Below are 17,118 nucleotides of genomic sequence, written 5' to 3' on the forward strand. Positions count from 1 at the left end.
AAGGAGCATGACATGAACGCATAATACAAGACTGATTAGAAGAGTCATCAATGGTGTGCTGGGCATCAGCTTTGTAAGGGAAGTGTCCCGGGTTCCATATGAACAGTACGTCGGGAACTGGTTTTAAAGATTTCAGTTGGAAGCATGACCAAAGGCATCAGTTCCCTGACCAAGCTACAATGCTGCAGGCAAGCCCTTGTGCCCTTCTTTGCAGATTCATGGTTAAAGAACGTACCAATTCAGGTACTTTGGGTTAGTACTGAATGAAACGGGCCCGCTGCACCAAGAGAGCTTTGTAGTGTGAAACAAATGCAGCATTAACACAATACAAAGCAGACCAAAATACTACGGTTTAAATTCTGAACTGTCAAGAACAAAGACAACATTGTTGTTCTTCAGCTGAATAGTGCCTTGAAAACAATTTCCAAAAATATATGCATACCTTTGATTCAAAAGTAGAATGTGTTTTCATCAATTAATATTATGTTGTTAGGATATCTAGTGAGTATAAAAATTTAATTCTGTAAGTCACTTCTTTCTCTCTGATATTACTTGAAATGTTTAACCACAAGCACAAATAAATTAATGGCTAAATGTTATGGTGGCTGTAAAAAATAAAAAGGCACCAGACTGCAACAAAGAACTTGGAGATAGGGCAAAGAAAAGTAAATTAAAGAGAAGGCATTGTTTACAATTTGGTACCTATATATTTTCCAAAGATTATAATCACATATCAACTACAGTAATTCATTGATTTACATGGAGGTTGCACTCTGGGCAACCTCTGCGTACATTGAATTTCATGTAAATTGGGGGGTAGGGGTTGGGGAAGTGGAGGGGGCAGCCATGTTTCTCCCAGCTGGGGGTCACATAGCTGCTTGCCCAATGGTTTCTAGGAAACCACGCCACAAGTAGCTGTGTGCCCGCTGGGCTCCCCAGCAGGGGAGCCCTGATCACAGACAAACCAGCTACAGGAATCGGTGCTGCAAGCAGCTGTCTGTCAGGGACAGCAGCCTGACTTGAGGATTGTGTAAACCTGAGACATGTGCAACTTGATTGTGCGTATCTCTAGGGTTTCCTGTATAAGTAATAAAATAGACTGACATAAGATCGGCCTTACTGGGTCAGATAAAACATCCATCTAGCCCAGTATCCTTTCTTCTGACAGTGGCCAATTCCAGGTGTCCATAGGAAATGAACAGAATAGCCAATCAAGTAATCCCTCTCCTTCATCCATCTCTAACCTCTGACAAACAGAGGCTAGGGACACCATTCTTACTCATCCTGGCTAACACCAATTGAAGGACCTAATCTCCATAAATCTACCTATTTCTTGTTTGAACCCTGTTAAAGTACTGGTCTTCACAATGTCATCTGGCAAGGAGGTCCACAGACTGACTGTGCAGTGTGTGAAGAAATACTTCCTTTTGTTAGTTTTAAACCTGCTACCCATTAATTTTATTTGGTGACCTCTAATTCTTACGTTATGGAAACAAGCGAATAACTTTTTCTGATTGACTTTTTCCACACCAGTAATGATTTTATAAACTTCTATCATCTCCTCCTTCATCTCATTGAAAGCTTTATGTGCTTTAGCTTTTTAAAAAATAAACCATTCATAATACAGTGTATATTTTGAAAAGAAAGATAAGAATACATTCCCTCCACTCTTCCTTCCATCTAATATCATGATTTCATGTGAACCTTACTGTTTTCTGTCCCTTTGGTATTCAGGCAATAGCAAGCTAAACCTGCTTTAGTTAGGTATGCACATATGTGGTAAATCTGTACAAATGACATGAACTAAGCACCTTTTATTAACAAAGGCACATCTCTTATCGCTGACATGAAGCAAATGTGCATTTAGAATATTTGTTTCAGCAGGACTGAAAACAAATGGGACAATTTCTATCAACACATTCTTTCACCGTCTGTTGCATCTTTCTCATAAAGGGAACGGCTGCATAAAAAATACTACTTGCCTCTTCTAGAAGACGTGTAACAGCATCTATATCATTGTATGTTTTAGTCATCTGGCCCACTCTTTCAGCACATAAAACTGCAGGAAAACAAAAACACATGAATTAATTATATCTGCCTTTAAACAAAAAAATTATTTACTTGCAAAAATATGAATCAAACTTAATATTAATCTAAATTATATCTACATGTCAGGAAAAAAGTAAGAAATATGAAAATGAATTAAAACAAAAATACATATTTAATGTTTCACATTGAACTAAGAAGACTGGCATTTCTGTTTTGCAGAAGGCATTTGATTTTGTCAATTTTTTTCAAGTTCTGTATGAATTGTAATTTTAGTAGTTTTAAAGGCCTTCTGCTCAATCTGAAGTGTTTTAAAGCCCATACAAATTACAGTGCTCAATAGTGAAACAAACTCAGACCCTCAAACCTGGAATTTTCTGTGTGGAACAGTTACATTTACTTTTGAGCCAATGTAAATTAAAACCCCCCTTTTTAAACAAAAATAAAATAAAATAAAGTGCATCTTGCTGGAATCTACAAGCAAAAGGGGGAAGACAGAGCAGTTAAAAGCCAGTCATGACAGAACTGGATACGTTTTCAAATCATTAAGAGACAATCAATGAACAATCACTCTAAACTCAATGGAAAAACATTTTAAGTAAAGCTAGATTAATAAATGCACACTTCAACAGACATACATAAAAAAGGAGAATTGTGTCACCTTCACTCCAAGCTGTGCCTGATACCATTAGTCTCTCCTGGAGTAGAACCAATGGGACAACTCACAGCAGATACTGCTCTGTGCATGTGCGTGTGCGTGTGCGTGCGCGTGCGGGGTGGGGGTTGGCAAAATTAGGCTCCATCACATAAGGCTGTAAACTACATATAAAATATATAATTCTGATTGTTAATGCCTCAAGTATAATATCCCTTGAAATGTATTCAGTAACTAAAGCATGCCACGAGGCAATAGTACGGGTTGAACCTCTCTCCTCTAGCACCCTCAGGACCTGACCGATGCTGGATGAGAGAATTTGCCAGAAGACAGGACAGCAATGCTTTCCAGCACATTACCAACACTTCCACTGCTTACTGGGCTCTGAGAAGACATTTAGTGGTAAATTACAGCTAAATAACAGCACAGAACACTGAGAGCCAGGACTGGTGGCTGGAAACAAACTTTATGGGGACATGGGAAACTTGGCTATACCCACGATAAGTGGTCATTCAGCTAACTAAAATCATATTGGGTTATGGAGCTTGCAGAATGAGAGTTCCAGATGAGAGAGATTCAGTCTGTATTATAAGATGAAGCAATACATAACCAAAATAGATGTGATGCACTTAAATAAAACCAGTATTATCACACTGCTGAATAATTTGGGAAAAATTTTGTCTGACTGCATGGCTTCTTGAAGGAGACCTAGCAACCTGGTTTCAGTCTCAGAGACACTGAGATGTATAAACAGAATACAAATAAATTTGGAAAAATAAAAACCACATCAGCTCCTATTTCACTCTTACACAACCTTCTTTTCCCTCCACCATTGTTTTTATGGGTTAAACATTCGATTTGGAAAAAAGGGACTGTTAACAGAGTTATATTAGATTACACCAACTTCTGAAGGACACACTGCTGTTAGGCAAACTATTCTTCACAGTGCATTTCTCCTTAACAGAGTCTCAATTACAGACGATACACAGTTCAGGCTATGTTGTTCTACGGTGGTTAATTTAGTGAAAAGAAATCAAGTCCAAATTACTTCAAAATAATTGTGTGCTGTGGGGTTAAACCTGATACCACAGATTAGGTGGCATGCAACTGACATACACTAACATAGCAAATAGTAGATTAGACAGCCTGTTGCCTTATCAACCTAGAATGCCAAAGCATTTTAGGACCAAATTCTGTAAATATTTATGCACATCCTTAACTTTAGCCTCGCAAGTTACACCAGAGAACTCCATAGGACTGCTTGCAGAAAGAATGCAGATTCAGGCATTTTATATTACACTGCTAAAAATCTAACTTAAAATTAGCAAGTGCTATCTACAAGCTTATAGAAACATACACCCCAAAAACTGATTACGATAAGTATGAAACAGAATAAATACACACTACAGTGTAAACAAACATGCTGCATTTACAAACCAAATGTTCACAGAAACCAATTGTTTTTTGGCAAGAAATATTTTAACTTGCAAAAATCTGGGGTATGGATGAAACAGATAACTGGGAAAATAATTGTACAAAGAATCTTTTCATGAAAACGTAACAGGAAGAAGAGAGATTTGCATTAACTATGTAACTTGAAATGTTAATTCATAAAGAGGTTTACTGTAACCATAAACATTCTGACACAATATATAAATCAATGCCTAAAATGCTTATTGTAAATAGTGACACAGAGCAACATTTTATTATCCAAAACAATTGTTCACTACCCAGTTTCCATGGCTGCAACTTTACCTCAGTAATGTTAGTAAATTAATATTTGGGATTGCCATTAACAAATACTAGCAATGCCAGCGTTTGTGACTAAGGCAACTTGTGTGGCTGAAAACCTAGAATTATCTCAATAAAACCCAAGCAAATAGATAACAGCGTGGTGTTCCTCTGGGCTGAGCAAGGTCATTTGACTGAGAGAAAGGTTGATAAGAACTGGTACGTGCAGTTGCTAACTCAACTATTTCTTCAGAACCTGCTACGCAACCTTTAAAAGCTGGATATCAGCACGTTGACATTAAGAAGCAATGCCAAGACAATCCATGTCATGCACTACATGACTGAAATAGTCATTGCATACACAAATCAAAATCTATCATTTTCAATAAATGTTTTTCTATATAAAGACTGTATGAACTTACACTCAAACAGAAATATTCCAAATCCAACCTTCACCTTGAATTAAGAGTACAGCATAATTTGAGCAGCAAGTAATACGCTCCAGAGGCTACCACGACAATCTTATAACAACCCTGCCCCCCAAAAATACCCACAAGAATTAACTTGATCACCAACAGTTTGATGGGGCTCGTTAAAAATAAGCAACCACCAAAATGTAGATGAAGCCTCCATTATATCACTCTGACGGTGTAAAGGACTTTCAAAGTGCAATCTGAGTTCTCTTTATATAGCCGGTGTAAATGAAAATTCAGCCCCAAGATTCCAGTCAAAGATCCAAACTTGGAAAGCTGCAGCATTTCTACGTGGTGAAGCCCCTTTCCAAAACACCACACCTAACTCCACCATAGATGATTAACCAGAGCCCTGAAATATTGTATAAAATAATAAATTTAACAAAGATTGCTGCTCTGGACAAGAAATTTGACTTTGTCTATAACTGCAAGGTTACAAATGTATGCAGACGCTTCACTGGAGCAAAGACTAAAGAAACAAACTAAATAAATTGGTGTCAAGATACAGGAGAGGAACATTACAGGATTAATATAAAATGCTTCAGCAAGAGAACAGAAAACAAAGCCATGAAAAATGCAAAGAGAAATGTTTGGCTGAGGGGAAGAGTTAAAGACATTTTCTTTGCATGACTCGTGACATTACGTTTTAGCTAATGAGATACAGAAAACAAAAATAACCTGCCCTAATGAATATGGTTTCTGAATTGTTCCAGTTCCTGATGAATGCTAGCCACCTTATATCATTACAACCATATGAGAAAGACAAAAGAAGGACAGCACACTGTCACATAAAATCCACAGTGCAGAATTACTGGTCTCTTCTTCCATATTTGCAAATCAGCAGTGTTTTTGTTCAGCCTGATAGGAAGGAGGTGATCTCCGTGTGTATACAATCATAATATCCAAATCAAATGCATTTCAGACAACTCATTTTACAGTTAGAGGTATATCAGGTAATAAAATTGTTGCACAAGTGAGGACAGAAAAATCACAGGATTTGAAGACCAAAGAATTCTGTGAAAAATGTTGGCAGTTGCCAACAAAACTGCATTGGATCCTGCTAACAACCGTTTGCTACAGGATTATCATGTGGCACAAAAAGTGTAAATGCATGAAGATCACAGAAAAACTATTAAGTTTACAACTCAAGACTCATGAAAATTATTGGCGCTGTTTTTTAGTTTGGGGGGTTTTGCATGCACAGAATGAAATGTACATGTACAGCAAACTCTTTGATAACCGGTAACCCCAGGACTGGGAAGTTGCTGGATATTCAAATATTCTGATTAATGGAGAGCTGCTGCGGGGAGGCACAGGCAACGGTCAGTGGCACACCCAAGAAGCAAATTCAGCTCCTCCCACTTCCCTGGTGCCAGATCCCACTCAACTGCTACCTTGTTCACCTTTCAGTGGGCTGCTTGTGGGGCGGTGGGCAGCACCCCAGGACTCCTGCTCGGCTTAGGGGTGGGGCTTGTGTAGCATCCTGGGACTCGGGGGAAAAAAAGGAAGCTGCGGTTGCCAGCATTATTCTGGTTATCTGAGCATTCCCGTTGATCCAATAGCAGATAAACATGAGTTTACTGTAGTAACTGTAATACAGATCGTGAATTCCTATCATGCACAGGCTCTAAAACACAAACCAGAAACTATTTTCTCTCACAGTCTGTATCAATTTAGAAGAGGATGTGGCTTTATATATCAATGTTTCTTTCAGGGTGTTAAAAGACTAATGAATGGCAAAGTTCCCAGGAGATGAGATTTTGGACATGTAACAACTCAGAAGGAAGGAACAATGCCCAGAAAAGACATGGTTTGCATCTTAATTTGGAAGAGGGGAGGGGCTATCTAAGGTATCTGCATTCTCAGGCATGTAAGAGAATGTGTACTTACTCTTTGCATCAAAACTTCCAGCTAGTACTCTAACTGACAGGGCTTCAACATTTTACCAGTTATCTACTAACTTAAGGGAGATTTTAAAAGAGAGTAAGAAGAATAAAGGGCTGCTGAGGAAGCCAACCACCTCTTTCCTCCATCCCCACCATCTTAATTTCAGTTGCAGAAAAATGGACGAAGGCATAGATTACAACAAGGGTAAAATGACTTGGTGGTACCTTTTTGGTTAGAATTAGGCTGGCAGCATTTGGGGATAGGTAGCACGCCATCTTACATGTTTGCACAGAATTTAACCTAATGAGGCTCCAGTTCCATTTGCGGACCATTAGGTGCATCCCTTATACAATTATTCTTATTAATTATTAACAATAATAGAGTGCTGTCCATCTCTGAATCTCTGGAGACCTCTGAAGTGCCATCTCTTCTGGTTGCTGGAAAAGTGAAGAAAATTTTGTCTTCTCTCTCTCTCCCATGCCCTGCCTCCTCTGATTGCCATGAAGTAGGATGGTTGATGCCAGGTGGAAAAAAAATAGCAAGAAAAGACATTTTTTGCAATTTGGTAAGAAACTCAATTCTAGAGCAGCAATGCATGCAAGCATCAGATGGTCCTTAATAAATAATGTCAACCCATATTTTTGGAAGCCCTGTTTTAAGAACAGGCACACACAATGATTTGTAATGCAATAGACGTTTATTGCAGGATGTTCACTAGATTTTTTTCATATTCTATTTCCTCTCACTTCACGTGTGTGTTTGTACCACTGTCTTCCTGGCTTTCACTCCCAAACCTCTCTCTCCCTCTGGAGAAAGCTAGGCAGACTTATCTAACGTTTTGAAATCATATATTGTTTGATATTTAGATATGAGTTCTTCATTTTTAGGCTTTTAGATAGTCGTGATTTATCAAAAATAATCAGGGTTTTGGTTTTTTTTAAACTTTGTAATTATAGTGTCAGGAGCCACGAAGTCATCCTTAAAGAGCTGCAGGTTGCAGACCCTTGGTATATGCTATTCTAGGGCTCAAGAATTCTCCCTCAAGAATAGCTCCAAAAATACTTTCTGCTGCTGGTCAGAGCTTCTCAAAGCCACAGAAGCATCAAGCTGATTCCTGACCATTATCAGTGCTGCACAGAGGGTTCTAGAGAACAACAGCCACACTGACCATATCAAAGAGCAACTATCTCAAAATGCTTAGAATTAAAGCAAAGGACAAGAGATAACAGCCAAATATAATGGTGGGGGAGATTTCCAGGTAGCAGTGAAAAAAATATTTAGTGAAATAGAGAGAGGTCAAAGCAGATTAACAGCAGAGTCATTGTCAAGTCACCGCATAGACTTCAAGGAACTTAACATGCCGGTCAGCAAGTAGATACAGTCGCTATTTTTTCAAATAAGTTACAAATGCCATAGGTAATACCACCAACACACAGGACAAAATAAAACAAAATAATCAAATTCTACTCTTTCTGAAAGACTAATCGTCAATTTACAACACACCTTTATACTAAGCAGCAATTTTTTTCTGCTGAAAATTTTAAAGCTCTGATTTCTCCAGCTAAAATATGGTGCAAAGGGAGTTTACAATCACAATTCACCCAGTGTGTTCCAACAGGTTGGCACCATTATTAAGGTTTCAAATACAGCAAACTAACAATGTGTTACATTATTCATTGTTAAATAGGCAAAAGATTTGGGAACAATTAGGCCATGGAAAGGGGAATGCATGTGCAAATGTTGGAGCTGGTGACCATTTTGTAGAGTTTCCCTAAGGCAGGCTGCGCACTGGAGTTTTCTCCACTACACTGAGCATCACAGAAGTCAGTCACCATGAATCCCTCTCCCTTGCTTCTCCCATTAATTTCAAGTCCAGAAATCTGAAGAAACTTTGACAAGCTACAGGAGCAAGATTAACAAGATACAGAGGACAGACATGGGAGGATCAACAGTGGCTCTGCTTGAATAGCTTTCTCTGTGTTTGGCCTGAAGTTTCCAATTGCTCAGGTACTCAGAACTAGAGTGGAATCCTGTTTATGGGAACTGACTTAGGAAACCTCCAATATGGACAGTCATGTCCAAATGATGTCTTTGTCCAGATCCTAAGACAGTTAGACTTCCTAAACCAGACCCGCACCAGAACAGAGCAAGGTCTGCAAGGCATTTTAATACTAAACAGGTCAGGCATAACTCTGGTTTTCAAGCCCCACCCCCTCCCAAACACTTATTTTGCTATTTTTGCCTCCATTCTAGATTATTTCCCTTATCTCTCCCTTCATGACAGTACAAGATTGTACTGATTTTTCACACTACAGATCAGCTACTCTCTCTTTCAGAAAGTTCTCCCTGTCTCATGTATCACCAACACAGATTTCTGGTCCGCTCTCAACCTGCCTCTTGACCCTATCTCCACAGCTGCTACTACCCTCCCTTGATCCAACTGCTTTCTCCCTCTCACTCCCCACATCTTTTATATTCTTCTGGATCCCCCCCTATCATCACAAACATGCCCTAGCCTCCCCTTACCCACAAAAATCAGTAGCGTTCCACTGGTGCCACTTCTGTCTCCAGTTACTGCTACAATCTCCCTTCATCACTAAATTTGCCAAATGCACCATTTACATCCATGGTCTCTCATTCTTCTCCAACTCCATTCTGGATGTTCTCCACTATACTTTCTTGAACTGCGGTGCCCAGAACTGGACACAATACTCCAGCTGAGGCCTAACCAGTGCAGAGTAAAGTGGAAGAATGACTTGTCATGTCTTGTTCACAAACACACCTGTTAACGCATCCCAGAATCATGTTTGCTTTTTTTGCAACAGCATCACACTTAGCTTGTAGTCCACTATAACCCCTAGATCCCTTTCTGCTGTAGTCATTCCTAGACAGTCTCTCCCCATTCTGTATGTGCAAAATGGATTGTTCCTTCCCAAATGGAGCACTTTGCATTTGTCCTTATTAAACTTCATCCTGTTTACCTCAGACCATTTCTCCAATTTATCCAGATCATTTTGAATTATGACCCTATCCTCCAAAGCAGTTGCAACCCATCCCAGGTTGGTATCATCTGCAAACTTAATAAGTGTACTTTCTATGCCAATATCTAAATCGTTGATGAAGATATTGAATAGAACTAGTCCTAACACAGACCCCTGCGGAACACCACTTGTTATACTTTTCCAGCAGGATTGAGAACCATTAAGAACTACTCTCTGAATACAGTTATCCAGCCAATTATGCACTCACCTTATAGTAGCCTCATCTAAATTGTATTTCCCTAGTTTTTTTTTTTTTTTTATAAGAATGTCATGAGACCTTATCAAATGCTTTACTAAATTCTAGGTATACCACATCTACCGCTTCTTCCCTATCCACAAGGCTCATTATCCTATCAAAGAAAGCTATCAGATTAGTTTCACATGATTTGTTCTTTATAAATCCATGCTGGCTGTTCCCTATCACTTTACCACCTTTTTTGTTGGTCTTTAAAGTGCTACATGACTGCTTTTTTGTTTCGATAAACAACATATATTGTAGTAATTAATTTCTAATTGGCACCCTCCCTATCTCCCCCGTTGCCCAAACAAGCAACAATCTTCATCTGCAGCTAAGTGACATGACAAAAGTTTTGAATTTTTTTTGCCAAGCTTTGACAACAAAGAATATGAAAGCCATTACACTTTCAGTTTGATCCCCTCTGCCAGCTCACTGAACAGCAAGAGATCAGCTTTTAAAAGTTCTCTATCTATAAGGGCTGGAACAATCAGCATAAGCCATGTTCATTACACAAAATTCCCCTGTAGTGAGCCCAAAGAAAAGCACCAAAACATGCTCAACCCTTTCTTGCCGCTTGATTAATGAACATACATTGTCCCACAAATAACAGAATCTAAATAATGTGCAACTGATTATCAATGTACTATGTCTAGATCTAGCTGAAGGTCTTTAGGACACATAAAACAAGACTGGCACCAAGTTTTAGTCCTTATTAAGCATACAAGAAACTGGTATGAGAGTAACATCTAAAAATTGCGCTATCAACCACGTCAGTCACTACACCAAAATTACCTAAGCAGTTAAACAGAGGCATTCTGCTTGCCATTTTCAATCAGGTGGGCAATGGAGCTAACGGGCCTTTACTCAGACACCTCTATCACTTAATTTCCATACAGGTTGCACCTTCTTGGTCCAAGCAACCCTCATGACCTGAGCAGTCCTGAACCAAGGGAGGTCAGTGTCCTCGGGACTCTCCACCCGGCCACTTCCCCCAACATTGCCTGCAATTCCCTGGCCCTGGATGCTGGCTTCCAGTTCCTGACCCCAGCCGGGGAACTGCAGGCTTCTCAGCCCCCAGTCCCTAGCCCTGCTCATGGGACCACTATCTTCCTAGCCCAGCTGCAGATACCTGGCTTCCTGGCCACAATTGCAGTTTCTTAGCCCCTGCCACCAGGACCCCACCACTCCCCACTCCCACCACTCCTCAGCCGGCTTCCTAGCAAGCTCCCCTCTCAGCTTCTCCCTTTCCTGGCCTTAGCTGGCTTCCCGCTGGCTCCTCAGAGCCTGCCAGATTTCCAGCCCTGTGGTTTCCCAAAGCTGGCCAGCTTCTGCCCGCTCTCTGGATGTTGCTGGACCGGAGTGTCCCAGATTTCAGAGGTTCAACCTGTAGCATGAAAGAAGAGATTTGGAGCACACAGCAAAACCCCCTATGAATAGTTTGCATAGACACAGGCGGTTATCTGCCTGATTCCCCCCTTTGCCACCTAACTAGCAGGAAATAATTGGATCTCTCTCTTTCTTGGTGTTGAATTCTGTGCTTGTGCTCTCATCAGCCCCTCTCTCAGCTCCTCTCTAGAAAACTAGAGATACTTATAACTTCTTTTAAAGCTTCCTCTTTTTTAACCTATGTTTTCTTACATAAACTACTTTCTGTACACTTGCTTACGGAATATCCAACTCTTTCTTGCAACCAGACATAGCAAAGCGGGTAGGTTGTTTATTCAAATGGTGAGTAAGGAGAGGTAGTACTGAGTCATAACAGACATATACTGGATTAAAAACACCACAAGCAGCACATCAAATTGAAGTCCCAAATAACAGGAGTATTACCATGTTTGCCCCTAAATTAAAGTAAAATCTTAAAAAAAAAAAAATCACCCTCCTTTTGAACAAGCCCAAGAGTTTGACAAGATGATCTTGCTTCATCCCCCACCCTTGTGGCCATCATGATTAATATCTTTCCGGCCATAAAATACTCTCTCTACACTCAATCTATTCTTCTCTTTAATCTCTGTTAATCTCCCCTGCTGTCTCTGAATATCAGCACAACTGGACAGTGCTCGTTGGAGTACCAGTATTCATTTATAAAGCTGCCATTTCAGAGGGAACATTGTAGCATATACAACTGCACCCGCCATATGTTTTGCTCACTATATCGAGTGCATGAGGCAGTGTTCAAACGCTTAATTGGATGGAAGGATCACTTGAGTAACAAAGACATTCCCTGCTACCTCCTGTTTCCTGTTCACAGGCAAAGCAGGCTGTCTCCAAAGCAGTCAGGAGATCAAGACTGAAAATCTGAGGAAGTGGGTTTTGCCCACCAAAGCTCATGACCTAATGAATCTGTCTCTCTCTTAGGTGCCACACGACTGCTTGTTATTTGTGAAAATCCAGTGACAGCACTAACCATATCATCAGCACTGTCCCTCCAAACTTCCAGTGTGTCTTCTTGATTGTCTTGCATTGCAATGCATGTTCCATCATATCACAAGTAACTTAACAATATTAAGATAGCAAATCTTGAAACTACCCACTGTAAGTAACCATAAAACAAACAGAAAACTCCCTGACGGCTGCCCCTACCTACCTGCTATAGGAAAGAAGGGGGAAAATAACCTACAAATAGTGTAGCTCAAAAATTATTTGAAAAGAATTCACAAAGACAACTTTTATTACTAAAAGGTAATTATTCCTTGAGCTAGACAAGCTACATTTACGGCAAATTATAGACAGACAGGTTCACTTCTCATTTTATTCAGATTTAATTTACAGTGCACTTACTCTATAACCTTCACAGAATCAAACCACCAAACAATCTGTTTCTAGGTGTAATTTAAAATCTTTAAAAATCTCTAAGCCCACTTTAACTATTTCATGGCCCATTTTATAAGCATAAAAGGTTTTAAACTGCATATAAAAAGTACCTTCTTCCATGATATCAAGGTTTTCATTGTGAAACCTCTGTATGTTCTCACATTCATTCTCACAAGCAGATTCAAAGCTTTCCTCTTCATTAATGGATTCGTTTACTGACATTGCTAAAATCATTTCAAGGCAGAAACTGTCCTATGCCTTAGCACCTCAGGAGATGGCAAGCCATCTTTTTTGAGGCAACATTTGAGAAATGACCCAAATAAAGTCCCCATGAAAGAGTTATCTTCCTCCTCAGTTAACATACTTCAACTAAAACTACTGGCTATTCACTTCCGTATATCATTACTCACACAACACCTTTGAAAAAAATAGAGAGACGAGCTGTGGGAGGAACCATCTAATAATTACTCAAAATATTTTGTTCAGCATATCAGACTTGAAAGTTGTTACATTTATTTAATAGCGCTACTTGTACATTTCACATCAGCAAGAGTTAGTGTTCTGAAATCTAAGAATTAGTTCATTTGACAATTTTTATCCCCCTATTCTAAATGAATCGTAGCTTCCAAAAAGTATCCTAGCAACAAGGAAGTACAAACCGATACTTACATTGTTACACCTGTTTGAGGGCAGGGCTTTACTAAGTGAAGTCACCTTTGTAAATTATTCCTTAATGACACGAGAAGCAGGTTTCATGGGGCTGTTGAATGTATAGATCTTGGAAACTTGCTGCTACTGCATATTTTATCAGATGTTTGTTTTGTCATAAATCTGATTACAATATTAGTCTTAGGGTAAAAACAAGATAAAGAATTCAGCTTTTCACTGATCTCAGCAATATAAAGCTTTCAAAAAAGCAGAAACAAAAAACACAATCCCACCCTTCCACCATCATATTACTCTTGAAGCAAACTTTTAACTTGTTTGCCATATTAATCTTACAGTGTCATATTTTCTATTGTCACATTTGCTCATTTTGCATTCTACAACCTGCCTGGGAAAATGAAACACCACAATATCAGAAATATCTGTATGGTATCACAGGATACTTTCAAGGTCAGGGTTGGCATAAGGAACAAACTAAAGTCATACAAGTTCTCAATTTGGATGACAAGAATTTGCAGGAGTGGGCAGGTCTGAATCCTGTTTGTTTGCAAAACTTTTAATAAGCAGAGGCTCTGGATATAGAGTAACTGTCTTCTCCAGTCTTCCAAAAACAGTATTTAGTGATTTCTCCATTGACTCCTGATGCTGGGCGCCAACCTCAAGGCAGACTAATGCAAACCAGGACACACATCCCAAATTGTCTGTTCTATAATTAGAGTTTGCCAGTCAAGGATCAATTGTGAACTCCTCAAGCACTGTAACAGCCTGAATATGGACTCTCAGGAAGTCGTCTTGGCACTCTGATTTGTCACACCAAAAATCACAACGATAGTCATTCCCAAATGATGAGCAACTTATTCCAGGTCTATTGTACCTCAAATGTCGGAATCCAAGCCAATGCTTGTAGCCAAGCCTACAATAAACGAACTAAAGATTTATTAACTAGGAAAAAAGAAATAATTGTTTGCAAGGTTAAAGCAGGTAAGCGCGCGCGCGCACGCACACACACACACACACACACACACACACACACAGGGGTTAGAGTCTTAGGTTTTAAAAGATAACAGAAGCTGCTGTAATACACAAGCTCCATCTGTTCTTTAGGTCTGAACCAAGCTAATCAGCTTAGAGATCCCTTGCTTAAGCTTCAAAATATTAACCTCTTCAAATTCCATGCCACATAGTGCCACAGTTCCTTCTACTCTGGGATAGTCTGGGATTTTTATTCCTTTGCCCCTGAGTTCAAAGTGTGATGTGGCAAGAGTTTGTGCATGTCCCCTCTTCCGGAGGTTGATGGGTGGGTGAAGACTCAAAATTATTTTGCTCACTGATGTTCCACAATGGTTCAAGTGGTGTCTAGAGGTAAGGTTAAGACTGTCAGTTTTTTGTTTTTTTTTAAGTAAAAGTCATGGGCAATAAATAAAATTTCACAGAAGCCTGTGACATTGGGAATACAACTTAGACAGGTTTACTATAAGGTGGGTGGTAAAACTGGTTGAATAACCATTCCCAGAGAGTAGTTATCAGTGGTTCATAGTCATGCTGGAAAGACATAACAAGAACGGTTCCACTGGAATTAGTTTTGGGAACAGTTCTGTTCAATATCTTCATCAATGATTTAAATAATGGTATAGAGGATATGCTTATAAAGTTTGCTGCTGATACCAAACTAGGATGGATTGCAAATGCTTTGGAGAACAGGATTATAATTCCAAATGATCTGGACATGCTGAAGAAATGGTCTGAGATAAACAGAATGAAATTCAATAAAGATAAATGCAAAATACTGCATTTAGGAAGGAATAATCAGTTGCATACATACAAAATGAGAAACGACTGCCTTAAGTAGGAGTACTGCTGGAAGAGACTAAGAACAAAGGCTTTCTCTGTAGCCATACCGGAAGGCCTGTGACCATATTGGGAGGCTTCAAGCCTATGCCTTCCTCAGCAGCCAGACTGAAAGAGCAGCATAACTGAAAAGCACAGAGTCACATACTCATATTCCATCTAACTTGCACTAAAATAATGCAATAGCAGGCTGTTAATGAGATCTTGTCCTAATGGTCTCCACTATCACCAGATAAAGAAACAGATCTCAAGATGTGCAAAAGAAAACTTCGTTTGACAGCACTGTGTTTGGCAGGAAGCTAACAATAGCTAATTAATGAATAGCTGGGGTGAAAGCCACATTGTGTGATTATGGTCTTCACTTTCCTATTGCACCTTATAGACTAACAGAAAAGTTTAGAGCATGAGCTTTCGTGAGTAAACTCACTTCTTCAGATGCTTCCTTCGTTGCTCTACAGATCCAGACTAACATGGCTACCCCTCTGATACTTCACTTTCCTATTGTTCACCTGTATGATCTTCGTCTGATTTTTAATAGTTTCTGTCTGCTGTAGAATTAATTTTGCTAGGTGTAAACCAATTCAGGTGGTGGGGTATGATTGGTTAGGTAACTGTTAAAATACCTTTGGACTGGTTAGTAAAACTTTAGTAAAATAAATCAGTTAAGGTATAGCTAAGCAGGACTCAAGTTTTACTATATAAAACTGGGGACCAAAAGAAAATTCTTTGGGAAGCAACTCCACTGCTCCAAGAATAGAGCTTCTAGACCTCAAGCATATGCCAATGACACCACTCAAGCTGGAGTCTCCCAGATGGACCTGATCCTGACTGGCCATCAAAATAATTTCATTTGTTTTGTGTGGTTAGCAGAAAACAAAAAAGCAGTCCTGTAGTGCCTTATTAGGTGATGAGCTTTTATGGGACAGACACACTTCATTTTTGATGATTGTTAATAGAGGTTAAGTAGGATATGAAGTAAGGCTCTTTCATTTTAAAAGGTCCTGCAAACCCACAGGAAGATATACCCTAGGCCTTAGAAATTGGGTAAGGACAGGTATTTAAATTAATAGGGTTACACCTTAAGCTTTTGGAACTGGGTTAAGGTGTGTGCTCTTAGAACATGGGAGTGACAAGGATTTTTGCGTAAGTAACAGGGACTTAGGGACCATAGTGGACCACAAGCTAAATATGAACCAGCAGGGTGACAGCTGAAAAAAAAATTTGGGGATATATTAACAGTAATGTTGTAAGCAAGAAGTGAGAAGCAATTATTCTGCTTTACTCTGTGCTGATTAGGCTTCAAGTGCAGTAGTGTGTCCACTTCTAGGCGCCATATTTAAGGCAAGATATGGACAAACTGGAGAAGGTCCACAGAAGAGCAACAAAAATGATTAAAGGTCTAGAGAACATGACCTATCAGAGAAGACTGAAAGAAATGGGGACGTTTAATCTGGAAAAGAGAAGACTGAAAGGGGACATAATAATAGTTTCAATTATCTAAAAGGTCATTACAAGGAGGAGAGAGAAAAAATATTCTCCTAACCTATGGTGGCACAACAAGTATAGAATCATAACACACTAGAACTGGAAGGGACCTCGAGAGATCATCAAATCCAATCCCCTGCCCTCATGGCAGGACCAAGTGCTGTCTAAGACCCTCCCTGATAGATATTTAACTAACCAGCTCTTAAACATCTCCAGTGATGGAGATTCCACAAC

At 39.5% G+C, this 17,118-nt stretch overlaps 1 protein-coding gene across 11 annotated transcripts in view; it reads right to left on the reverse strand.

The window, feature by feature from the left end:
* Nucleotides 1–17,118, reverse strand: part of TRAK1 (trafficking kinesin protein 1) — a 188,298-nt gene that overhangs the window by 47,687 nt on the left and 123,493 nt on the right. For all 11 annotated transcript variants that reach the window (XM_074988230.1, XM_074988228.1, XM_074988225.1 and 8 more), the window contains one exon: nt 1,983–2,059. In XM_074988230.1, the coding sequence (XP_074844331.1) occupies nt 1,983–2,033 (51 nt within the window). In that variant the 5' untranslated portion in view covers nt 2,034–2,059. The remainder of the gene's footprint in view (nt 1–1,982; nt 2,060–17,118) is intronic.

The sequence above is a fragment of the Carettochelys insculpta genome, chromosome 2, assembly GCF_033958435.1.
Source record: "Carettochelys insculpta isolate YL-2023 chromosome 2, ASM3395843v1, whole genome shotgun sequence".
Lineage (NCBI taxonomy): Eukaryota > Metazoa > Chordata > Testudines > Carettochelyidae > Carettochelys > Carettochelys insculpta.